At 44.2% G+C, this 27,839-nt stretch overlaps 1 protein-coding gene across 1 annotated transcript; it reads left to right on the top strand.

Moving 5' to 3' along the window:
• Positions 1–25: 25 nt before the first annotated feature.
• LOC125941937 (nose resistant to fluoxetine protein 6-like) lies at positions 26–25,167 on the top strand. The gene is made up of 7 exons (XM_049659819.1): positions 26–349; positions 6,673–6,755; positions 10,521–10,643; positions 12,772–12,892; positions 13,268–13,457; positions 17,672–17,814; positions 24,739–25,167. Exons 1-7 carry the CDS (start codon positions 212–214, stop codon positions 24,952–24,954), a joined length of 1,014 nt encoding a protein of 337 aa, XP_049515776.1. The 5' UTR covers positions 26–211; the 3' UTR covers positions 24,955–25,167.
• The last annotated feature ends 2,672 nt before the right edge of the window (positions 25,168–27,839 follow it).

Below are 27,839 nucleotides of genomic sequence, written 5' to 3'. Positions count from 1 at the left end.
TGCGTTCCTCTTAAAGGAAACACCAGAATATATGAAAAACGACGGTGGTATTTTAGAGTGGCTAATGACACGCAACAGCGCAAACAATCTTTATTAATTGAATAATTAAAGTATATGCTTTCTGGCTGATATTCTTGAACACGAAACATGTAGTTTCTTGTATTTCTCTTTATTTTGCTGCAGGATTTGTGTGCCACTATTCTTTGTCATCATGTGCATATATGTGCTTCCTCGCTTTGTAACTGGACCGGATGCCAAAGGGTTTTTCCGGACGTTTGACAAGGAGATTGCTGAAACCGGGTGGACCCTGCTTCTGCAGATTAGAAATTTCTTCCAAGTTACCGAACGGGTAAGCATCGCCGGTACAGTTGCTTTCACGCGGCGCTAAAAAAATTACTGTTGGACTGCTGTTGTTGCATTTTGAGGTGTGCCATATGCGAGAATGTTTGATCACAGGAAAGAGATTTTTCTGAACTTACTCAAGTCAACCTACCCACAATCGCAAGTATCAACGCCGGACACGATTAACGGCAGCGTCATCGCGCGTCGCCTCTATCCAGCCTGGAATCTCTTATTAAAACCCGTATGACGCTTTCGCTGCATTACGCGGTTTCCTTGCGACTATAGGTGGCGGTGGAGAATGCCCGCTCCAAGAAGGTGCGGTGACTCATTGAACTAATTATTAGAGTAGCACACTCAAATTTGGGGCGGTTCATAAAATGTCGAGGGTGATGTACGTACAATGTTATAACTGTGTTGGGTAATTCAGCCCATTGTAAAAAATTACACAACGTTTTGGTAATTGCTCTGTACTTGAGGTATCGGGCAGCATGCCGCGCTTTAGAAATAGATCCCGCATATAGAGAGAGAACTTGCCAAAAATAAAATGTTGTTTAAAGTAAATATGTTCGATAAATGTTATAGTTGTGTGCGCACTGGGAGCACCGCTAGAAATTATCATGATTGTGCTGATTGGAGTTCTTCTCGACGCTTCTGTGGCGCAAAAGGTGTGTCATTTGCAAACTGCTGAATATATTGTGACGCTTTGTGGAATGCACTAGAGAAATGTCAAAGTTGTAGATGCTTTGAAGGTACTGTAAAAAACGCGAATGGCTAACAGAACCCTTAGAACGTTCCTCCGAGCAGTGAATTCGGTTTTAGAATTGTAGGTGTGAGCAAACACCTGAACATTTCTGCTCGAAAATTTTCTCACGTATGCGGGAGGCCTTCTACGCTTATAGTGAACCTCTCGGTGTATTTTTGTTATTTGAGAAATATTTTCCCACCATTGATAGTTAGCAGTCAGCAGCCACGCGTCAACATTTCTGCTTGGAATTTTTCACATATATATGGAGGCATGTTACGCTTATAAGGAACTTCTCAAAGTATTTGTTTTAACGCGTAAGCATGCTTTTGCAAGTACCCCAGCAAAATCTGTCTGTCCCGTGACGTCTTATTTTTGCATAAATGCAAAATAAATGCGTAATTGGTCAAGTGAACGCATGTAATAGTTATAATAGTGTAATAGTAGATGATTGGTAGCGCTAGAAAAAAAAATTAAGCAAATTGGCGGGTACCACGAATAGGTGGGAATCGACGTAAAGCGAACTTCATCGTCTTTCATGGCCGCCACGCGTTGCTGCCTTGCCTCACGTCTTCGAGCCAGCATACATTCGCGGTCTGCACCACTTTCCACTGCGTAGCAAAGACGCTTCTGTTCCGCGTGACGCTTCTTTCGGGCCTGGGTGTCCTCGACGCTAATTGCACGCTTTGGAGTCATTTTGCTGGCGCGGGTTTACCTGCTCCTTCTGCATACGTGGCCAGCACCACGCCCAGCACCTGCATTTTTATCGAATAGGAACGCACGCACAACACGTGCCATACGCACAAACAGTGAAACGCTGCCGCAGCGGCGCCCGCCGTGATGGATGGATGGATGCTGTGAGCGTCCCCTTTGAAACGGGGAAGGGGGTTGTGCCACCAAGCTCTTGTTATTATTTTGCCTAATGTCCTACCTATATTTTTGAGAAAACACACAAATACAAAAGAATTCCATGCACCAACCTTTTCGAACCATTACTGGGAGCTCTGTTTCTGTACGTCGTTGTTGTTTGTGATCTCCCTACTTTTCTGCCACCAAACCTCCAACTGCCTCTTACTAATTGTCCGGGATGCGCGGAGGTGAGCGCCATGTGGTGGTGTTGAAAGAAACCCAGCGGCACGTGCTAGCAAGACCATAGCAGCGCCCCGAAAGTCGGGAGAAGAGGCAAAGAAAGCTTCGCTTTAAAACGAAATTTACTGTATAAAACAAAATGAATTTCGAAACGAAAAACTTCGGTGGTGGCTATATTTCGAAACGACGACCGCACGCTCAGAGGCCGAGTGTCTTGCCCACTGGGTTAAACACCCACGCTTGTAGAAGGTGACTATATCTGAACCATATGAATGTGTGGTACCGGCGGTGCAAAATAAATGTCAAAATAGAACAGTTTCTATGAAGGTGTACGAGGACGTGACGGCGGCGAACGAGCCGGGCCGTCGTTCCTATTCAGAAGTGGCGAAGGCGGTGAGCCGAGCGGAGGCTGCGACGACCAGCGTCTCAAGCTTCTAGAACAACACTGCGCATGCCGAGCTTGTGCCTCGAGCACGCGCTGCGCATTGCTATTTTTCTCTGCCTTGACAGCCGGCGCCAAGGCACCGGCTGAGAGCGCCAAACATAGCGCCCCGCGTGACATCGTCGGTGGGCGCTACAAAGGCTTTGTTGAAAGCTTTGCAGATGGCAGAATAAAATCTACCTCTTGGACCACATGTACAGCCGACTCGGAGCACTGTAGACATGAGGAAAATTCCGATTTTGCGAAAATTTAATGCTACATCCCCGATGCGTTTCGATGGTCGCGAGATGCACCTTCCGTTGGAGCGTTCCTTCGCCGACCGAATCGCCACCAACCTCTGAGGGCTCATGCGCTTCCGGTTGCGCAACACAGACAGATAAGCAGTCAGCGAGTTGATAAGGATGATAAGGATAAGGAGTGATGAGGGGTTTTATGGGTCTCATCACGGTTGGTAATGGTTCGACGCGAATGGATAAGGTGCTAAAGAGGATAAGGGCTTATAATTGTCGTAGAAAATCTGATAAGGTTAATCAGCACAGAGACGGGTTGATAAGGGTCGCATCAAGTCTGATAAGGTTGATAAGGAGCAATAAAAGTTGATAAGGGTTTAAACTTGTGGGACCAAGTTTCATACCAATGATAATGACACGGCTGCGTGTAGATGAGCAAGTGGCACGATGCTTACGCATACTTAGACAACTCCCAGAGGAGTTTCTGCGTGAAGTGTTATTCCATAAGTATTAATTTCACACGGTGTATTGTAAGAAGTCAGGCATTCAACGGCCATCCGCGCAACATATGTAGCTCGGCGTGACGTGCACGGAAGGTTAGGGGGGTGCACAAAGCCGAGAAAGCTACAGCACTTTTATGCTAGTTTGTCGTGCCCCTAGATGGCCTCGATCGTTGTGTAATGTTCATGATCACTTATGATATCGTGTGTTGTAACAGCAATCTATTTGTCGTGTAACGCCGCTGAACCTTGGCTTAGGCAACTGGCAGCGAATTTTCTGATATGGAATGCTTTTTATTTTAGTTTCTCTTGTGTACTGATCGCGGTGGCAATCTAATATGGCAGTTGCTTTCGAAGGAGGTCTTGCAGCCGCACACGCTGGACTACATAACTTCATTAAAACTTTTTTGTTGTCATATATTTTCTCTGCCAAGTATTTATTAGCAAAGCATGCCATCTCACTGATGTAACTGGGGCCGTAAATGCAGAGTACGCGATAAATAACTCATACAAAGCACTATAAGTTTCCTTTCATGTTTTGGTACGCACTACCGGCTTCTATTCGTTTTATTGCTAAGGCGTCGGTCCGTTAACTTGCGCACAGCATTCCACCTTTCAAGGGGCAGCAAGGACAATTTCGATCCCATACCCGAACTGTTTTTGAACTTATTCAAGTCTTTATGCAGACAATGACAATGGCTGTGCCTTTATTTTTGTTTCTTTTGACGGGAAGCGCCTTTAAAATCACTCAGGAGGCGTTGCTTGCTAAAACCGCATGTAAAGAAAACATGTTATTGCATTATTGTTTATATTTACGCAACGGTACTACCCACGTGCCTTACTTTGGTATGGTTGTGTAGAGGAAAGAAGCCGTTACTCTATCATCTATGTGTCGCACCACGTATGACACAATCGGAGCTGAATTTAGCGTCTCGCTCGGCGTTCAGAAAGGAATAGCTCGGCAGTGCTTTCGTCGATCCGAGAGGGAGTGGACGCGTTTGAGAGAGCTTATTCAACCTTAGTAGGTGCGATCCAAACTGAAACCAGTGCCCATCAGGAGTTATCAGGCCTACAAGTGCTCAATTGTTTTCAAAATATTTTACGCTTTCTTGGTTATAGCGCCCCCGCGTTCGACACGCAGAGTCCAGAAATGGCGTGAAGAGATTCATACCGCAAGACAGAGGGTGCCAATTGGCGCCCATGATTGCAAGATTACATCGTACCCTGTAAACTCATTTACACCCTTAAGGGTAGATAAGGGTGTGAGGGTGTGAGTTATAGACCGATTTGCACACTTGTGCACACTTAAAGGTATAAATTAGTTTGCAGCGTATAGGACGCCCACTAGCTGTGTCATATGTTAAGCATGTCAACTTTCTAATGCGTTGAAGGTATGTGCTTTACTGTTGATATCGTTGTGTAGAGGAAAGAAGCCATTACTCGATCATGCATGTATCAGGTGCGCAGATGGCGATGCTGTCGCACCGCGCATGACCCAATCGAAGCTAAATTAACCTCGCACACTGCGTTCAGAGAGGCGTAGCTCGGCAGTACGTTTGTCCATCCGAGCAGGAATAATGGCCGCGTTTGAGAGAGCTCACTATGCCATAGTATAGGTATAATCTATCAAACTCCATATGGTGCTCATCAGGCGTTATAAAGCCTACAAGTGTGGAACTTGTTGCAGAACTTTTACGCTTGCTCGGCTGTGGCACCCTTGCGTTCGGCACGCACAGTCCAGAAATGGCGTGGACACACTCGGGCAGCAAGACAAAGGGATATATATCCAACCGCTTTGACCACGGCAGAATTTGTCCGTCTCCATAGGCAGCGCACGCGCAAGAGATTGAGCCAAGTGCACAACAACCAGGAACCACAACCATCTACGAGCGCGGTGGGCTCGAGCTGCCGAAGGCAGTCTGGGGTGCCACCAGTAGGGGGGTCACTTTTTTACTCTAGAACTCACACACCATCTACAAAACAAACCGGCCCAGTTTCATAGGGAGCGAGCACGATTGCAAAATTTGACCGTAAGACTCCTACTAGCAGTAACATAAATTAGGCATCTAGGCTTTATAATGCGTCAATAAATGTAAATTGTATATTTGGTTACGTCATTTGTGTACTCCATAGCACTGTAGTCCTTAGTATCAGCCCTGGGGCGCGGACCAGACGAACAACTGGCATTCGAAATTAGAGAACTAATCCATTCCCTGGCTGAGGAAGGACACCACGTGACATTTCAGTGGCTTCCAAGTCACTGCGACGTCATAGGTAACGAAAACGCCCATAACTATGCTCGGGCGGCTCTTCAAGGCGGCAAAGCAGAGTCGATACCGTTATCAAGGACAGATGCCGCTAGAAATCTTCGAATGCTTAGACGGGATATCATGCTCTCCATGTGGAACACCCGAAGTTTTCAAGGCAACCGGCTGCGCCACCTAGACTCTTCTCTTCGCCTTCGCATCCCAGCTGGACTTTGCCGACGTCAGGCTACCCTGCTTTGTCAAACATGGCTAGGAGTGGCTTTTACAAAGTATTTTTCTTTCCGAATCGGATGCGCCGACAACGCCTCGTGGGAGGACTGTAGTAGCAAGGATACTCTTCAACACGCTTTCTGCGACTGCCATCGCTACAATTTACTGAGACGATCGCTCGCAATCGCGATAGCGCGCTTTGATCAAATACCTCAAACAGTGGAAATTATATTAGAATGCCGACATCACAAGCCATCGCAGCGGAGGGCGATGAGGGCACTGTGGCAGTTTTTAAGGACAACAGACTTGGACAAGCTGCTCTAGCCTGAACTGATGTTCTAAGTGCTACTGTGCTGTGTGGTGATGGTATGCGGTGATAGTGACCGACTGCGACTGTGTATCTATGCTTCCTTTCTTTCTCTCTCTCTACTTTCATATCACTTTACCTCCGCCTCCCCTCTCTCTCTAGCGTAGGGTAGCAAACCGGATCTTCCCCTCTGGTTAACCTCCCTGCCTTTCCCCTTTCTTCTGTCTTTCTCTGTACTCTAACGGGCCCATACACGGTCTGCAGCATGCTCAAGACATTTCACGTGCCCCTCTGCGGTTGTGTCCCTGATATAGCCTACCCAATCTTTTTTTTCTATGAGGATACGCATTTTGGTGTTTCTGAACTTCTTGCCACAGTTTCCCACAATTATGCTTAAACAAAATACGAGAGCGTGGCTAGAGGATATCCATAGATCTGTGTTCGTCTTTGTTTGCATACTTAAAAGAAAAGAAACAATTTCCAATGTTCTATGATGGAATGTTTAAAACGGTGCATATATATGTGCGTTTTTTTTTATTTCAGACCCTTCTTCTTCATCTATGGTACTTGTCTGCAGACTTCCAGCTTTTCGTGCTCTCTCTTCTCATTCTACTCGTGTTGAAAAAGTGAGTTGGTATATCAGAACAGGCCAGCACATTATAGTGAGTGGTGGCGTATATTAGCAATAACCACTTTGAGGTTATTTCTCTCTATGGAAAGCTAATGCTTAGCAATCTGTTAAACTAAGTGTAGGCTTCAATGTTCAGTTTAAAGACGGGTATAAATTTTGTTTTTGTAAGACGTGCAGGTCCTATTTTAAAGAAGTTGCTTTTTTCTTTGTAATCTGTGATAGAGTACAACCTTATTCTCGTTTAAAGAGTGACAGGCTACCCTAAACTGCTGCCTGAAATCATGCCTTCATAATGACACCTTCCCATTAAGAAGATGCTTATGGATAGAGTTAACAGGATCATGAGTGGCTGAAGATTGCCAAACTGTTATTAAGGTTAATAGCACTAGATTCCCAAGAAGGGAAGACAAATACCGCACTGCAATGAAGATAAACTAGAAAATATACACAAGATGCTGTATAGATGAGTGATCGAGGCGTACACAGATTGTTTTATGTGCCGGTTAGCCTGATCAACGTACTGTGGTGAGCACTGTTAGGGTGAACACCTCATTAGTATTCAAGTTGGTATAACTTCAACATACCTTCTACTTCCGGGGGGAAATGCGCCGAATACGACGCCTAATGATGACACCGATAAAATAAATAATAGTTTTCTTTATTTTGCGCTAAACATGCAGTGCTACAGGCTCGTGAATACTAATGAGGTTTTCACCCTAGCACTGCTCACCACTGTACAACACTTGTTGCGTTGTGGTACAGGCTTCTAGTGCTCGTAGCAGCAAATACCCATAATGCGATGCTTTCACGAAATCTGTACATGTGTATATGAGTTTATTAAGCCCCAGGGCAAGATGAAATGCCTTTCTCTGTGTTAGATTTATCTTCTACAAGTTAGATACAAATGCTTTGCACGCAGAGTGACAAACATGACACGTTTCATGACGTGCACCGGCGAGTTCTATGTTTACTAAAAATGGGGAAAAACATTTTCAAGCCAAGCCTTTTCTGACAATATACCAGCGAATACTAGGCTTACTTGAGTGCTACAAATTGGGCACTGTTTACTTTCTTCAATTATTGATACCATGCTGAAAAGTTACCTTAATGTTTTAGAAAGAATTGCTAATGATGTATATTGTATTTGTTCAGTGATTTGTATAAGCGGTTTAATACTTTTATCATTTTGGCTCAGCAAAAAGGTGCAATTGTAGGTAAACATTGCGTTTCTCTGGTACAACGGTGCTAGTGCTATTTTAGTACACAACTGTCTATTCGACAGCCATCTAGCTGTCACTACAATGTCAGTGCCATGTTGAATATATACTGACATCGGTGCCCGCGGCTTAACTTGGATACATGAAATTCTTATATACGAGGACGATGAGTCGGAACCTGCTCTCCGCTTCGTTCTGAAACAAAATAGGGTAAACAGCACAAGCTTTGGCACAATATTTACTGCTTGTCATGCATAGAAGAATTTGGTTGAACTGAGTAGATGAACAGGTGCTTATCTCTGGACTACTAAAGCGGCTGGTCCACGGCATGAGAGCACTACTATTTATGGTGCACTATGAGGCACGCTTTTTTCTTTTATATCATCCAAACGTACTGGCGCTGTAGTGTTGTGGGAGTAGACTACCCAGGAAGCAGGTGAATCATTGTCGCCACGGCTCGTGAAATCTGCCAATGAAGAGAAGATATGGTGCCTACATCGCCCGCAGCGGGATATTGTTATGACAAAGTAAAAGTTTATGCTAGCCCGTTCCGAGCAATTGTTGACGTGCAACCTACGTCGGAAGTGTAAAGGCTGCTCTGCAGATGACGGCAATTCTTTTTTGACTGTGCAATGGCTCCTCTGTAAGACTGACCGCCATATAAGCACAAAAAAGTAAAATTTGCTTCCTTCTTTGTTATGGTGTCCGATAACCGGCAGTGGTATAGAACCGTGCCTGCACAGGCATACAAGAGTCACGAGCTAATTAAGGTTCGAACTTTTGACTTTGAAATCCATTCCAACTGCAGGAAAACTGATTGGAGTTGACTTTGTATGTTGCGATGGATCAATATTAGCACTCATGACGCTCACGATTTATAAAAAAAACTAAGACATGTCTTCCGCTACTTTGCAGCCATCCCAAAGCTTAATTAGTGACAACCCTGCTGCATGGTCTGAAAAGATTACCGGTATCCCATCGACCGTGGATCTTTAACGCAGATGGTAAACATAAACCTATACTAAAAAAAAGAAAAAGCTATAAGAGGAGGTTCGTCATTATAAAGCTCGGAGAATTGTCCGCAGTGATTCCCAGTTTCATTGCTCATTTCCCTTACTACAAACATATTATTTTTGAGCGAGGGAATAATAATAAGAATAAGCTGTTTTCACCTGCTGTCGTCTTCCACCTATTTAGCGGATTAGCTTCAGTGCGTGAAAGTAATCGGAATATTTCTTTCACGTAGGTCTTCCGCGATCTTAATGATATGCTGCTTTTATGCTAAGTGCGATGACAGAATAACTATTGCAAGCATTCTTTATAAATTAATGCGGCATGTGCTGCATTAATGGTGTATTTGTTTCACTTCTAACAAGCGTAATTGTTTTTATTTTATTAAAATTTGCCGGACATGCTCGTGACATATGTGCGCATGTTATCTTCTATACATATGCTAGGCTTCGACGAATAATGCCAAGAATACAAAGTGCAGTGCGCGTCCTTTTCATTGCACATTATGCAGTCCCAGTGTGCGCTGCTATGAATTGTTCAGATGTCAACCAACATAAAAGCGCCAAATTTTTTTCATAATGTTTATCGCTTCACAAAACATTGTGCACTAAATGTTTATAAGGAAGTGCATTAATTCTTGTTACTTTTTTGTCTGTTAATGCACAATAAAAGATTAAAGTTATCAATTTCAGTTAAAATTAAGCATTGTCTGTTCTGCGCTGACTGTGTCATATATGCATGCTTGATTGCCGGTAATTGAAGCGTGCGCTTCTTGCGAGCACTTTTATAAGTCAGCTGTATCATATTCTGCATGATGAAAATAATTTTCTGCTATCTGTCACGCAATTTCGCGTTAGTCCTTTATCATTGTCATGTACACTGCCGAACAACATTGTACTCACATCACAGCTTCGCCTGTTTTTATGTAAAAGCGTGCATCATCTGATATTAATATACCATACGTACGCACTTATACAACAGCAGTCTCATGGCATGTTCTCCCATTGCCTTTGAGATTGCGCGAGCAGACCATGTATCTCTGAATACCTACGCCCACCTATGCGGCATGACCATGCGTGCACATATTCGAATGCACGAAGGAATGCCCGATCGCTGCAGATGGCGTAGTGATGCGCGGAGTGACTAACTGTTGTATGCCATCGATTGGCGCGCTTGCTGCCTCATTTAACTTTGATAACTAGGCATAAGTCTTTGGAACTCAGCAAAACAGCGTTGCTCGAACGCTTCTGTAAAAAAACCGTTTGGTTTACAAAGAATTTCGGTACTCGAGTCGCTAGTGTTTGAAATCAAGGAGCAGCAAAGCTGCAGCGAAACTGAAAATAGACATGTGTAGGAGTGTGCTGGTCTGGGCTGGTTTCGACTTGTGTAACACGCCGAAATAAACATGGACGTAATTCACTCGTCATTAAGCTTATCCCATTTAACGCTGCATTGAGAAGATGTATTACGATGTTACGCGCTAATCGGAGGCGTGTCGTCTTTCCAACGACTTGCTTTTCATTCCTCCACAGGTGGAAAAAGTTGGCGCTGGGAACGTTCAGCGTGCTTTCACTTTTGGGCTGTGCCATCGCAATGTGGACAGCGACTAATCCAAATGTTTTACCCTTTATGACCTATCCTGCTTACACAAAAAGGTGAGCCCTAAGTGAGATCTGAGAATCCGAATGTTTACCTAGTTTGAGGCATAATTGTCATGACGTAAAGAATATACAAAGATCTACTGTATAGCATCTGTATCTGCGATATATGACCTGATATATACAATATCTGCTATATTCTAAACGTTGTCAGCGGGGAACTTGTGATTTGATCACACATTCTAGCGAATCTGACTTATAAGTGTTGTGCATGGCCAAACTAGAACTGAAAACGGAGGTTTAGTAAACTAATTTGCGTAAAATCACACTCAGACTCACACTTTATTCAAATATCAACCCGTTGAGTGTATGCAGATACATAAAAAATATCACCAGCTCTTCCCCTGTCGAGAAAATGGGGGTCATGTGTGTATCTGACCTCCGTCGGGATAACGTAACGTTCGCGACATGTCACAGTAATAAAACATAAACGTTTATTAAATGTATACATCGAGGGAAGGAAACGTACAACGCAATAGAAGGGAAAGTTGCACGAAAGGGAAACAAAAGTAGAAGGAAAGGGGAAGTAGTAGGTCAAGTACACACACGACAAGCTTCGCATACCCCCATTTTCTCGACAGAGTAAGGGCTGGTAATTTTCTTTCTTTCTCTCTATCTATCTATCTTTCTCTCTCTTTCTTTCTCTCTCTATCTTCCTCTTTCTTTCTATCCTTTTTCTCTTTCTCTCTCTCTTTATTTCTTTCCTTCTCTCTTTCTTATTTATTCCTTTCTCTCTTTCTTTCTCTTCCTTTCTTTTTCTCTTTGTTTCTCTCCTTATTCATTTCTTTCTCTCTCTCTCTCTTTCTCTATCTCTCTTTACATTTTTCTTTCTTGTCCCTGGTATGTCCCATTGAGCTTGGGCCCTTTCTGCACTTAACACCAGGATCGACCCACTTTTCCGCCTGACCACCACCGCCGAAACTTGTCAGCCTATAAAGCTTCCCTTAAAAAGGTTGGCATCCATTGGCACGCATGTACAGCAGAAGCCCTTACGTTTTCCGGGGAAGAAAGTTCAATAAATATTTATTTTTAACCGGGTGCAAACCCGCCTTTCTAAGGCTAATGCCTTCTTGGATATATAATGGGGAGGCTAGTCGTTGGCAGCAACGATTTACTTTTGTTGCCATTGCGAGAGCTAATTGATCACCAATTCGACACGCTGAAACTTTGAATAAAAAACCGAGTTCCGCGTAAACCCGCAATTTCGAGGCCGATTCATAAATTGGAAAGTTAGGAGGGAATGTAACCCTGTAGAGCTTGAATCCGAGCTAGTCGGTTAAGCAGAAACCCGTATGGTTTTTCTTTGCCGCTTCGTGCCAATTCCAAGCGGATGTCAGATTTTGCTTCTAATAAACTTCATTGCGTAGACGTACATGCATTTCTCAACTTCAAGCATATTGTTGAACTCCACCATGTGAGATTCCTACTAGCCATGCAAACCTTAAGCGCACTCGATTATCGCGTTCCTAATATACGCGTATATTTCGCCGAATCGATTACTTAAGTTCTTTTTACTCATCACGCATGTGCCTTTTTAAGCCCTGTGTACATCCGAATCAAGCGGCTAAAATGATTGTGCAAGTAGACTTCAACATTTCAATCCTCAGTTTCTAATTTTCTCAACTTGAACTATGTACACATATGAACGTAAAATACACACCAAAAGTAGAACGATTGCAACACATGGGTTATTTCTCACAATATGACTATGCTTCGTCTCATTTCTGTTTACAAAACAACAGTTAACCGGCGAAGAGCTAATGTTGTTTCTAGTTGGTTGTAGATGTTGATTCAGACGTGCTATTAGAATGACAAAGACGCATAAATGTCTGTATTTTCTGCGTCATTGCTGTTGTAGTAAAGTGTTTCTTTAGAACCTAAAAGTCGTAGACGAATCATTTGTGGTAGATAGCACTATTACGCCATCGTGGCGTGTTCACACAAAAATGTACGCCTTGCACGACAAATGACAACAATTTAATTTATATGCGCTCACACATGAAAAAGATATTGACATGAAACAACAGCAGACGGTCCTAAGTTGACTTACCCACATGCTGTTTTTTACGACGATTGATTCAAATATTTTTCAGTATTACGTCACAAATTTTTGTTCTTTTTACAGCCTACTAATGACAACAATGAACCTACACTACATGCGACCTTTCTATCACGCCGTATGCTTCTTCAGCGGTTGCATGACGTTACTCGTCTTGGACGACTTCAGCACCCGTAAAATTTCTAAGGTAAGTAAGCGTTTATAACTAGGACCTGATTTACGAACAATAAAAGAATAGTTGGAAGCCATACTTTGGCTCTGTTAAACGCAAATTTATTATTCTTTTTTTAATCGCAACACTGTTGCTTAACGAGTTTTCTTCACGCAAACACAATCCGCTGAGAACGTTATCATACAGTAGCTACAGCCTTTCGACATTCACGCACACACGTTGCGCACCAGGCTAGATGAGCGGTATATTACAGCTGCTGCACTTGTTTAACTATGTGTGATGTCTGTAACGAGTTTTTTTTAAATCTTAATCTTTAATCATTTCCCTGCTGGCTAAGTTAAGATAAATGTTTGTTATATTCATGAAAAAGTTACTTTTTTTCTCGAATAGACCATGCAGCTTATGTGCTGGTGCGTGGCCGTCACCAGTGCGCTCTGCGTCCTCTTCATGAAGATTCCCTGGTACAAGAGTCCTGATGCCCCCTCTGAAGTCTCAAAACTGCTGGCAACCTTCTTCGAGCGAATCCTGTGGTCGCTGTTCCTTGCCTGGTTCACGTTATCTTGCGCAACGGGACGAGGAGGTGAGAGCTCTTTAGTTGTTCCGCGAGCATCTTACACTCACTCATGGATTTAAGAAACATCTTTGTCCCTGTCCCCATGGAGTTCCCTACTATATGAAGGTCCATGCCCCATATTTCTCTTTTTTTTATTTTTGCCCCATCTATGTCCTTTCTGCGAACAATGCATCAGGTGTGACCACCCGTAAGAAATTACTTGAGCTTAACCTTGAAATGTTAGAGGAAGGTGACAATTTGACGAATACACGATGAAGTACTTCGTACCCACCGACGTGAGAGGAACCAGCTCATCTGCGCCTGTATGTTGGAAACAAATGTCTTCACCACTCAGCCACACTAAGTACAAATCTAGCGATAAATATTTGGGATTACAATGTAACACTAAGTAATGGCATCTCCTCGTGAATTCTCCATGACGCTGGTTACAGCGTCGAACCCGCCGCCGTAGCCGAGTGGCTATGGCGTGGCGCTGCTGAGCACGAGGTCGCGGATTTTATCACAGCCACAGCGGCCGCATATTCCGATGGGCACAGAATGTAAGAAACACTCGTGTACTATGCATTTGGTGTACGCAAAAGAACCGCAGGTTATCATATTTATCCAGGAGCAATCTACTACAACGTCCCTCATAGACGTTACACCTCACAGTTTTTTCGCAGTATTCGACCGGCACGCACCGGTCGTGGAACCGGGGATGCTGGCGGAGCGACCGTGGGGACCGGGACATCTGTAATATGTGCGGCGCATTGCATGAAATGGCTGGCATGGCAATGCTATTACGAAACTTCATATGTGGGGCTTGATGTCTTGTAGCTGCAGTGTTGAATAAGCAAGCAAGGGGGTTCACGAGAGTACCGTTAGGCCTAAGAGGGGGGCGAAACATAACGTTTGAGCTCTGAGACATGTACTGGTCGTCCAACTGAGGTGCTGGTTGCGGTATGTTTTAAGTGGTAAGATAGATTACCAAGCCTGCCTGAAATAGCATATGGACCATCCCATAGAAGTGCTAAGGACGCCGAAAAACTTTTAGCAGCGTTGCTCAAAGGATGCGTACGACGTAATACTAGGTCAACTGGTTCATACTGAACGTCACAGCGGTGCGAGTTATATTAACGGGATTGCTCGAGTAGAGCACTATGCAGGTGCTCACGAGCAGCAGTGATAGCAGTTGTAAGCCGCTTACGTCGTGGATTCACAAAATGGTGTGTATCAGAAGAAGCCGAAGGCGATGGTACCAAGATATGGGTCAGTGGAAATGAGGTTTTCCTACCAAAATTCAAATATGCATGTGTAAAACCAGTGGATCTGTTGACCGTGGTACGCGTCGCGAATGCCATTTCGAAGAGGTTAGTATCGCATGCCGTATGATCGGTGGTATGTGCCATAAGCATGGACCCCAGGTTTCTGTTGACGCGTTCGGTTATGTTAGCCTGTGGACGGTATGGCGTTGTCTTTTTGTGTTTGATGCCGAAGGCAGAACACGCCTTCGCAAATGTGCGACTCGTGAAGTAAGTGGCATTGTCAGTTATCAATTGTGGGGGGAAATCAAAATGCGAGAAGACATCGAGGAGGCAGCGCCAAATGTTCTGCGTATTAAGAGCACGCAAAGAGTATAAGTAAACCCACTTCATAAAGTGGTCGGTAACTACCAATAAGTATCGGTTTCCCCACGTTGAGCGCCAAATGTGGGCTCAGGGTCGTGACTTCAGAGCCAGTGGCCAGCTGAGGCTTTCAGTATTCAATCTTTTCACGACAAAGTAGGTGAATTCAATCTCTTGAGTTCTTACGGCGATTGCATTCTTTATTACAACGAAGCAAGACGGTTGGACGCTGCAAGTAGAACCCTAACGGGGAAGGAACGTGCGAGAGAGACAAAGTCTATGTTAACCAGGACTGACCCCGGCTGGTGACCCTGCGCTGGGGAAAAGGGGTCAAGGAATGAATGTCAACTGTTCATGTGCACTGCAGTCGCCGATATAGTGGAAATCTCAACGCTGTGTTACAGGCAGTCGCTCAGTCCTCTTGCCTTGAGGAATTGTAGCAGCGCTTATGTAATCGTAGGTGTTTGAAGAAGGTCTAAGACAGAATAAAAGGCAGGACTCATTTGAGGAGTTTCAGGCTCGAAGAACGGTGGCCGTGGCAATGCGCCAGATGAGGCTGAGATGGCGATAGCCGAGTGGCTCGCTTCCCGCCAGCCTCAGTTTGTGCTCTGCAGTGGCACTTCGGCCTGTGCGTGTGGGCTGTAAGAATACGGTGTATTCAGAAAGTAACTTTTATTGTAACTTCTTGTAACGTTCCCAGCTCTATCGTTTTTTGCTTTGTTTTTTTTTTTGCTTTGTTTGTACCGATACGACATAGCTCACAACTAGCAATGCGTACCTAACTATGCCGTTTAATCCAGCGGCCGTGCCCTTTGCCTCGGGAAAGAAGGCGAGATATCTCATTTACAACATGAGTACTTAGAAATGAAGAGTAACACATAACGAAAGAACCATATGAAGTGAACATACAATGGAATCAAACAAAGTGTACGGAAAATTTGCTGTTATGTTCTATTGAAATGGGGAAATAATAGGCCAAAGACAACTTGCCGCTTGCAAGTGGGAGCCGAACCCACATGTTTAGCATTACGCATGCGCGGATGTACCATTGAGCTGCTGCGGCTGCAGTCCCCTCGTCGACTTTATTGGGTATTGGCGTAATTGTACAAGATTAGCCCTGGGAGCGTTACCCAGCGTAACGCCTATGGCGGCGGATATTGAGAGTCCTTTCAACCATAGATATCCCGTAAAGGGTGAAATTAGGGGCAAGCAACTGGCACTCGTAGTGGCGATTTAGTGGCTATGACCTTGTGCTACTAAGCACGATGTCGCGGTCTGAAATCCCAGCTGTTGCAGCCACATTTCGATGGGGAAGAAATGCAATAACGCCCGTGTACCGTGCATTGGGTGCACCTTGAAGAACCACATATGGTCAAAATTAATCCAGTCCTTCACTACAGCGGGCCTCATAATGAGATCGAGGTTTCGGCACGTGAAACCCGAAAAATTTATTTATATTTTTAACTGGCTAATGAACTGGTACCTCATTCATGGCACCAAGCTAAGGCTGCTCAAGTGGACAAATTAGCTAGAAAAATATGGGAACGGATGGGCTCCATATTTTGTTAATTTAATCCCTATGATGCAAAGAAACAGTGAAGCCAGAGAAATCATACGGGAAGTTAGCTATTCGAACATATTGAAGTGTATAAATAGCAAGGAAAGTGTAAATGAAACTGCGCGAGAAGATAACTTACCGCAGATGGGAGCCATCCCCACCCGCGGTGTAGTCCTTCCATACATAGTACGTGAAATTAGGAGCAGGCTCCTCTTATTCTTAATTCTCGCTCATTGTACAACTAACGCGCCTAATTTGGCAGACTTGAAGCCATGAGGTTGCATACCAGTGCTTCTTGGCCATGTCACGTACTGAATGACGACTGCAGTTTAAAGGATGTTTCACCTCTGCCGCCATGGCCTCGAGTAGCGGCTGGCTGACATCCCCAGGGATAATCCTGTACAAATACACAAATACAAAAAAAAACATCGTAGGACGTCCGCCGCCTTAACTTACAGGTAAAGCACACCACGCGTAATGCGGAAGACGGGGCTTTGGGTCCCACCTGCGGCAAGTTGTCTTTTCGTACACTTTCATTTCTATTTACCTTATCGTTCCTACATTTCAATTAAACATAACAAGTAACTTCCCTTTCCTTTCTCTGGCTTCATTGTCTGTTTCTTTATCCGCCGTGGTTGCTTAGTGGCTATGGTGTTTGGCTGCTAAGCACGAGGTCGCGGGATCAAATCCCGGCCACGGCGGCCGCATTTCGATGGGGGCGAAATGCGAAAACACCTGTGTACTTTGACTTAGGTGCACGTTAAAGAACTCCAGGTGGTCGAAATTGTTCAGGAGTTCCCCACTGCGGCGTGCCTCATAATCAGATCGTCGTTTTAGCACGTAAAACCTTATAATAAAATTTTAATGCATGTTTCTTCACGTGCTTGGAAGTATAACTAAAATTCTAGCGCCTAGGTTCTCTTTATTCCTCTCGCACAAAAAGGAAAATTTTGTCTAACTGACCTGACCATGCATAATTTAATGGCGGGAACGTGCTCTCAACCATGTTATGCTTTTGCATAATTTTGAAATGCATTTTTTTCCCATTCTTCTCGCAGGATTCGTCGGTCGATTTCTGTCTTCGAGCGTCTTCGCACCGCTAAGCAGGCTATCATTTTGCGTGTACCTCATACATTACCCCTTCATCATGATAATGTTACACGCGTCCAGGGAGCGTATCCACTATTCTCACTTTACTCAGGTAAGGCCCACAATATTGTAAAAAGTTTTCTTTTGAAATAAGAGTGCGATCGCTATATGTCGTGCACTTGCTTGAGGCGTACGCTAAAACTCGACTTCAGGCTTAACTTGTCACTTTCGTAAGCAGTTATTCATGCAACCCTTGCTTTTATGTATCACGTATTACACAATGTCGCCATCCACCAAGTATGTTCTGTGTGTGTGTGTGTGTGTGTGTGTGTGTGTGTGTGTGTGTGTGTGTGCGTGTGCGTGTGCGTGCGTGTGTGCGTGTGCGTGTGCGTGTGTGTGTGTGTGTGTGTGTGTGTGTGTGTGTGTGTGTGTGTGTGTGTGTGTGTGTGTGTGTGTGTGTGTGTGTGTGTGTGGAAATATAACGCTTTTACGGGGCAGTGAGGGATGAGAGGGGGGGGGGGCATTTACGGAATCCTTCACTGCTCACTCCTTCAGTTACGCAATCATACGACGAGCGAGCAGATGCCGCTGTCTGGTCCTTCATTTAATTTTTTAAGGTTTCCTAATTGCTGGCTTTAAAGGGGCCCTGCACCACTTTTTATCGAAGTGAAGAAAGACATTTGAAGTGAACATTTCAGAAATATTTTGCCGCAAAAAGTACGTCAATGCGTTCAGCAGAAGCGGAGTTATTTCGACCTCCAGAGTTATTTCGACCTTCGAACCCGACCTCCGCTCTGCTCACCTTCCTCCTTCAATGCCTTGCACTGCGAAGGCTACGGCGGAGTGGGGCGGGGCGACAACGCTCCGCCTTCGAAATGTCACCGTGGCGCGCAGTTGCAAATTTCATTTTGGATGTTTGCGTAGACGCCACGACTTCCGATTTTGGTGCCTACGACGCACTAAACGTAAGCCAAAGGCGATTGTCCACAGCGAGTTAACGTAGACGCCACGACTTCGGATTTTAATGCCTACGACGCGCTAAACGTACGCCAAACGCAGTTGTTCGCAGCGAGCAGCCAGTGGACTCGTGGAGGCACCCCGCGGCGGCCGCGGTGTAGCCCTCGCAGCGACCAATAGCAGCCGCATATTGGAATGTGCTTTATTACGTAATAAAGCACACAGAAGAAAGTGAGGATCATGGCTCTTGTTGAAACGAGAGCGTTTGAGAGAAAGGTGCCTTCGTGCTCCGATTGCGAGCTCCACGCTGATTCTACGACAGCAAAACTTGGCTGAGATGTTCACAGCAGCGTATGCTACCCGCGGACTATGTTATTTCACTAATCCCGAGGGATGGTTTAGGGCCCCTTTAAGGGCCATGTATCCCTTGATAAGATATTTATCGACAAATTTACGCTTTAATTCTTCTGATTTTGAATGTAGAATGTATGCTCCCAATGACAATAATGACATCCTATGGGTATCCGATGGACTTCCAGGGCCAGAAGATGGATATGCTGCGTATATTTTACGGACATATGCCACGTCCTTTTGCACAGCGTTTGGCATAACGTCTAATGCGTTCGTAGCACACGCTGTCTGACATATGAAACGGGTAGAGCACCTATGCATCAAGTACACATCATGTGCGCACGTTACGCGCGCACGCACGCGAGCGGAAGTGCAGTATCCTCCTGATCCTTCTACGCCTTCCACGCGCAAGTGGCTCATTGAACAAGCTGTACTTTTCAAAGTAAGTTGCGTCAGAAAATTCGCAAAGTACGACGCACACACGAGCTGCAGACATGATAGCTTCGAAATGTAATTCGAACATGCGAGAAAACAACTCTGCTAAGAGGAAACTGAAAGACAAAGCGTCTTGAAAGACAAATATTCACGTGTATATATGCCAAAAAGGATTCAAGTGCGATATCCTTGGGACATCTGTGATACGGATCTCCCAGCGATATCAATATCTGGGCCATGTGCAACATCTTAGGGACGTCCGTGGTAGGATATTCGAAAGCGGACGTCCGGCGGATGGCCTACTTGTTTCCGAAACAATGCACGGACAATGGGACACTGACTCAGATGTCCTACGGGCGAATAAGAAGAATGTAAGATTGGGCTTGTCGGTAAAATATGCTTTAAAGTTTCATTAACAGCGCAAGTACACCAAAGGGGACAGCAGAGAGAACGCAGTGCTGACTCAGCGCTCTGTTTATCGCGAGAGCCATGTCTACATTTTCCGTGTATTAACTCAAGCTAGCTGTCCATTCACACGCCGTTTGCAAAAATGAATATGTCACCATTAGGTGGGCCAACTGCTCCGCAGGAAAGATACCTTTAGAATTATGAAAACGGTCTATTGCAGTGCTGCAGTGCTTAGGCATCCACTTCGTTGTCGTGCACTCGCTCCACACGCGACGTTTAGTGGTCAACAGTGGTCAAATAAAGCATATCTCAAGCTGAAGAACCAACACTTCGAGAAGGTTACTTGTCTTTGTCAGGGTGCTTAGTAACCGGCAGATTCGCTCGGCGAGATGAGACGCCCACGCGGTTGAGCCTTATGTATACAGGCAGTGGATCCGCCACATCTTGAACGCCCATTTTGGGAATCGTAGGGGCGGAAGGTGGAGAATCAGCAGATTTAGCAATATTTTCCGGTTGTGAAATGATTTACTGCGGCATTATTATGATGTCACAGTTGCCACCGCCATCCTTTCAAAGGCTACTACTTCTCGATTCTGTCAACACCGTCTTCGTTCGCTAGAGCATTACCTTCAGTGGCCTCGACAATACCGGAATAGACGCCAGCACTCCAAGAGTCAGTGTGCCCCATGAAACAACCATATTACTAAGTGCGAATGATGCACGATAGTTCTGTGGTGAGCGCGTCCTGCTCCCGATTGCGCATTACCTACACTGTAAAAAAACAGTTGCACTCGTTTGGGCGTATTTTTGCCACACAACAATAATCGTAATCTGTCTCGCGTGGCTTTCCTCTCTTTAATGCTGTGCGCCCGGTACTTCTAGGTCACGAACGGCAGGAGCGTTATCAGCGTGACACAGCGTTCTGGACAGAAAAGTAGCAAGTGCAGAGTTTTCAAGAAAGGAAACGCAACCAAGGGAGAGGACCATTATTGTTGTGTGGCATAAAAAAAAAAAAACCAGAGGCTGCAACTGCTTTTAGAGTGTAGGACAACGACTTAAGCAACCAGAAAAAATTGTTTCACATCCAACAGCAGTTGTGAGCTAGGGAATAGGTTGATTACGTGCTTCTGTCAGCTTACAAAACTCTCAACTATTCTCATGCCACAAAAGGATACTTGCTGCATACAGTTGAAAAGTTTGAAGATTTGAAGGCTTGTATATACTTTGTTACGTTGAGGGCGTAGCTGTAGTAACTTAATTAGTTCACAGCCACCGAAATTGCGATTGTCAGTAGATTTTTCTAGCTCTTCCGTAAACGTCGAAGTGCAGATACGAGAAACTAAGGGCATTATAGTAGCAACAACTTGATTAGGGTGAGTTGGTTCATCTTGAAGGTACATTGAAGCAGCGCGAGAAAAGCAGCGCTACTCCTGTCGTGGTTACTTTCTTGTCCCACGCCCCATCACGATACTTCAAGATACCTTCAAAGGCATTCTAGCTCAATAAAATATGTACAAGTACACTCATATCAAGCGCAAGTGTACGAATGTGCGCCAACTCAGTCATCATATCTGGTACAATGTTATCTGACATCGCAGACGCTACCAGCTTCAAAGAATGGGAGGCCGGTAGTTGGTAAATTCATTGATTTCGTTTTTTCGTGACTAATAAAAGAGTCCGGGCATGTACTGGCTCGTTTTTGTTTGCATGCGAACGTGATCGATCACACTATAATATGTCTTCCGGACTGCCCATGACTATCCAGTGAGTGCACTTAACTAGTGGGAGTTACCCTAACATCTCGTTTGGATGGGGTACTGATGTTTACCGCTTGTACGACAAGAGCCCTTGACTGGTCACTAGGCATCTCCTTTTAAACCATGGATGAGTCCATTCTCAAAGAACGAGAAAGACTGTGTACATGAGTTTGCTGGTAAACCGTGTTTTCAGTCATACCAGAATATAAAACCTTGTCCTTGGTTTCATGCAGATCGGGGGTTACAAGCAAATCAGGCTGCTCACTATAGCCTCTTTAAATAACATGCAAAGTTCATTATAAAAACCTAAGCTTGAAGACTGCTTGATTAGGGCTTAACCTTGGCTTCCTTGTGGATCACTCTGATGGCGTACCAGAAATGAATTTTGTAGCAGATATGATCACTGAGTGAGGAGAAGGACATGTAATCTTTTCGGTTTTGTGGCATGAGGTGTTCAAAACACACAAACGCACGGGAAGATTTGACTGGCCCGCAGTTAGATTAATGTGGGAACGGGATCTAGTTAGGTTTATAAGTCACTCCTAGATTTTCTTCGTGCTTTCACCAGAATGTGACCGGTTTTCCAAGGTTTTTGTAACCTCTTTGTAATATTCTGTTTACCGCGCACATTAGTGCAGTTTTTTTTTTGTGAAAAAAGCTTTTCGAAAGGGGGATATTTGTTGTGATTTGCACCGAGTGAATAAACAGAAGATGAAGACGGCGACATGTGAAGAGCGACGACAACGCATCGGCGCCAGAGGCACGTGCCCAACTGAGTGGTGCAGATCTCCCCAGGTCTGCACCAGCGTCGACCCTCGCTGCCAGCATCTACGCAAGTCCCCCACGTACCCACAGTCTGTACCATGACTCGGTGACAGTTTTTCATCACACGTTATAGTGATATTTGAACATTGGTGTTAACACCTAGCTTATTGTTTTCTATACCTTGTATTCAGCTGTCCTGTAAATATATTTTTGTGTGTTTGCTGTGCATCTGTACAGACGGCCTCGTCATTAATGTTTGTTTTCAAATGCTTCGTTTTAAAAAAGCACTCTAAACACCAACCGCATAGTTTCGTGACAATGGCGTCCGCGACTGGACGAGGCCATCTGTAAGCGCACAGCAGAGGGAAAATACATGATGAGTCTCAGAGAGCTTGTCGAGAAGGGTGAAAGTATGGGCTTTCAGAAGGCAGAGTTGAGAGATTGGGTGGAGCAACAATGGACTACGGAGTGCGAGGAACGCGCCGCTTTAATGGAAGCTGAACACGCTCGTCGTCACCCTGCGAACTCCCTAACCCACCCTTCCGCCTGCTTCTTTTTTCTTCTAACTCAGTTGGGCACGTTCGTCTGGCGCCGATGCGTTGTCGCCGATCTTCCCCCATGTCATCGTCTTCTGTTTATTCACTCCGAGCACATCATGACATGCTTTTGCCGCGCAGGCCTGTAACCTGTTAAAAATTGCCTTTTGCAGATAACGATAATTCTAGTGCTTGAGCTGGGTTATTCAGAGAGGCGGACATGTAGGATAAATGGCAACACATGTTTACCTAATTAGCGAAAATTCGCAAACAACGTCTTAATTAATTTATTTATGGCACAAATTGCAATTTGATATACAGCCGGTGAGTGTGCATGGTGTGTCCACTTAGAATGAACTTCCAGAGTCATTCCATTTTTAATATATGCGCCATCAAACTCGCTGTAAAAATTCACTGTTGTTCAACTTACTTTTTTTATCAAAACGCTTTTTTAGGCATTGAACATCAAAAGTAACTGGAACGCCAATGTAGTTCATCCCACACTTTAGGAAATAATATCTCAAGACTGGTGCCATCCTGGAGATTCATTTTAAGTGGGTGCATCTAACAAACTCACCGTCGACAATTCGTAAATTGCAATATGTACCGTAAAGTAATTAATTATGCATTTATTTATTGAATTTTTGTTGATTAGTTTAATATGTGTTCCGATAGCTCGTGCTAGTAACGTCCACCGTTTCGAATAATCCAGCTTGATGCTATGTGCGACAGGCGATTTTTAAAACTTCCGTAAAACTTAGAAATGATCACCCCGTAGAAATCGGAGCGCAAGTTGCGCGCATGTCCGCACCTCCACATCATGGCTATGAGTGGTCGCTGCGGCCTGCTGACTGGAAGCAACGCGGCACTGCTTCTATTGATTCTTAGGCCAATGGCATTCTTAGGCCTGTGCCGGGTGTACCAGCAATGGTTCAAGCTCCTTTGCGCTTAACCCATTCTCAATTCTGTGTGTTACTTCAGACACGGCAACGTGCCGAGATAGCGCAAATTGTGAGGGCGAGAAGGCCCCTTTAGACTCACACAGGTGACTCGCAGAGGTCGCGCGACCAAGTTGGTCTCAAAGTCAGCGGTCGCAAATAGTCGCTTTGGTCGTAAAGCGACTGATTTAGGTCCGTCGCTGTCTGCTCGATTTCTCAGTCGCTTGACTACAGTCGCAAACCTACTGAACCAATCAGCGCTGAAGGAGCAGGAAGTGTGCTTACGCTGACGCTTATTTTACGAGGTGATGGCGGTGCGACCAGATGTGAGTGGCATCAATTGCGAGACATTTCGGTGTGACTACGGGCAGGTCGCGCTTGCCGGTGTGAACTTCGGTCGCCGTTAGTCGCTCCTTGGTGGCCAGTCGCAATCGGTCGCACGGCCTCTGTTGATCGCAGGTGTGAATGAGCCCGTAAGGCTCGATACTTGTGTTACATACACTTGTTCTCTTGCTTGCTCCTCCATTCAAAACGTCCGTTGGCCGATCAGGTCGCCATGCGACCATTCTTGAAGCCAGCGCTTCTACTAGCCTATATTCTTCGGTGCTCCAGAAATAACCTGAGCTCTGTGCCTTTTGCGTATTACAGCTGCCTTTTTTAGACATTGTTGTGCTGGTATAGGTCGTTAACCTGCGCACACTCCTCACCCTACTCTCACCTGCGCGCTTTTTCGTAGCTAGCCAGATACTCTGTTCGTATTGCCCCGATTGTTATCTCCTTCTTCCCTGTGACAGACCACGTGGTGCAGTTCATGTGGTACCCGCTAATAGTGCCGTTTTTATTCTACCTGATCACAGCGGAACGAATGTTTTTCTCCGATTTATATCAGGTGACCCTATTCTTTGGGGTGTTCATCTGGAGCAACCTGCTGGCGTACATGGCATACCTCGTATGCGAGGCCCCAACAGCAGCGCTGGACAAGCTGGCCTTTCAAAGACAAAGAGATCGAGGAAATTCCGTGGAGCACGAACCTCGGCCTGACAGTGGCGATACAGTTTTAAAACTCGGAGACGCTTCAGCTCATTCGTTCTCTGCTCGTCTTTAACATCATCGAATGTATATATCCTTTAAGCAAATCTTTTTGCCACTCTCTTCACCTAATATATTTATCTGCTTGCGACACTTTATGAGCAAGCAGTTCACATACAACGTACATCGACATCACATCAGCGATTCTTAAGATGGGGCTCAACGTTCCGTCAATATTTCATTTCCATGTAGAAATTTCAATAAACATTCCCAAGTGAACGAAAACTTCAATATTGCGGTTCATTTTCATGTTTTTCATTCTAGATGCAAACTGCACAGTGCGACTTTGAGAACAAAGTACGTACTGAGGTCGTATAGTAAAGGTGAGGTATAGAACAAGTCATATTTAAGAATGACTACGCCGGTATTAAACCGCTGATGTAACACGTATGTTCAACGGACATTTTCACGGTATTTTCATTGTTATTTTCGAGCATTGTTCTCTTTTATGCAAGACATAGTAGGGGTGGGTAGACGAAATGTTACATAAAATGCATAACATCAGAAACTGTCATAAAACAGCATTAGTGGGTGTAAATAGAACGTACATGCAATGAAAAAAGCTTCCTAGCAAACAACAAAATTAATCGCTTCATTGCAAAGAAATCTCAAATTTAAGGGTGCGCAGTGTGGTATCTAGGTTATTCTACACTTTAGTACAAAAGCGCAAACAACAACAACAACAACAACAATAACGAGTACTTATAGTCTTTGAAGTAACGGAAAGGTGCATTTTAGATTGGTTGTCAAGCAGGGATCTCAGAATAGAATTGCCGCATATACAACTTGCCCTTACAAAAATTTTTGTTGAGAATGCATTGAAATATCATTGGTCAATGTTGAGTTTCGTATTGAGCATTCATTGGGAGTTTGTTGGGATATCATTGAGCAAAGTGTTGAGGGCTCTTGAATATTGGCCACTGAAATTTTATTGAAACACAATTGGGCAAGTCAATGTTGAATAGTTGTTGAGTTAGTATTGAAAGCACATTGTGCTTAGACATATCATTGTGTAATTTCTGTTGAATTTCTGTTGGGTTTCCATTGATGCAGTCTTGGAATGCTGTTGTGATTGTTCTGTTGACCATTTGTTGAGTGATTATTGACACAGCATTGAAAAGTACATTGTGCGCCTGTTGAGATGGCATTAATATTTCGAAAATTGCCACTGAACTATCATTGATATTTTGTTGGGCTTGTGGCATTTTAGTGCACTTAATTTTGAAATTGCTTTGCTATTTGCAATTGCATGCCCTGGTGCCTCTTCACATAACTTTCTCTAATCCGAACGGAAGCAAAGGTGCGACTGACATATTTCATGTACCCTAATATGTAATATAGCGTGCATATGACACATTATTACAGTATATAAGGCACAACTGTATGAAACCTGAAGACATACGCTAGTGCCTACAGTGCTATTAAGTGTAAGGGAGTAGAACTATAGCACACATGCTGAAAAAATGTAGCAAAAGCATACACATGCCTAGTTAAACTCGCAACAATTTTTTCTGGAAGATATACAACACCACCTGCACTTACAGCATAAAAAAAGCTTCCTGTGCCTGTACAGCACAGCACAAAGCAGGGTCATGAGAACTGAAAAGTAGAACTTAGTGGGTTTAAAACTACGATGATGGATGAAATTGATAAATTTTACAAAGTTATCACTCTTATTGGCTACCTAAGGGACTCGTTGAACTTGACCTACAAAGATGTACAGCAATGTTAAAAACAAACGGAAGATGGAAACCTATAGCCTTCTTGCAGCAATAAACAATGCAAATAGCCTTATGTGTCACAATTTTACGAGCACTTTGGCAATTTCGTGTATGTACAGACTTGACAAACAGCAGCTCAAACAGAGATGCGAATGCTGAATTAAGATAAGAATACACACGAATGCTCACTCAACTTGAAGTTTATTACAGCAGAAAGAATTATATTTCACAATTACAGCAGAAAAAAATATTTTGTAAAAACAACAGTCAAGTGACTCAAAGGCAGACCTTAAGCATACCCTTGTAACTAACTTTGAACACATGAACTCTTGGCTTGCATGCATAAATACAAAAATGAAGACCACTGGATACCTTACAGTAAAATGCTTCACACACCAGTAAACACTCACAGAAGGGTTTACGGCTACCTGTGAGTAGGCAAAATAACAAGTAAACTGGAAACAAATGACTTCATGTATATATATACAAAGCACCTGAATCGTGTTTTTCAGAGGTAAACTTCTAAAACATTTGTGCTGTAAAAGCAGCTTACCTCCCTGGCATAAGTCAGGAACTGCACAGTATTTCAAGACAGTAGAGGCTTGGGCTAGTCAGTGCATACTCGAGAGGGAAACAGCGCAAAAAAACACAAGATGACAAGAAGCGCTGGTGTGTGTCTCCCTTCTTGTCGAGTTTTTTTGCGCTGTTTCCCTCTCTAGTGTGAACAGTATTTAATTTCATGTGTTACTTTTGGGTGCGGGAGAGTTTCCTGGTGGCATTTTCTAATTTAGTGAGCTCATCAGTGAATTTTTTTCTGGACTTGAACAAAGCTAATGAAATCATTTCTTTGGGCCTTTTTCACCCTACACAGCGACTGGTACCTCGGTCAATAAAAAGCTAATGCAAGGCTAATACTTTCAATGATATAATGAAGTGACATAAAATACACAGACAACTGGAGTGACACACAGCTAACGCAATTCCCAACAGTGAAATAAATGGTCACCTGGATCATCAAAGAGCCTAGAACGACTCATTATAAAGCATGAGAAAAGGTTTCAATAACTGTACAGCCAGATTGGAGAGCTAGTAAAAAACGCAAAAAATGCACATACAAAACAACATTTACCACACTTGCACACATAAATATATATAATTCCACCAGCATTTCGCTGCATAA

The sequence above is a fragment of the Dermacentor silvarum genome, chromosome 1 (assembly GCF_013339745.2).
Source record: "Dermacentor silvarum isolate Dsil-2018 chromosome 1, BIME_Dsil_1.4, whole genome shotgun sequence".
Taxonomy (NCBI): Eukaryota; Metazoa; Arthropoda; class Arachnida; order Ixodida; family Ixodidae; genus Dermacentor; species Dermacentor silvarum.
This window is presented reverse-complemented; position numbering and strand designations above follow the sequence as displayed.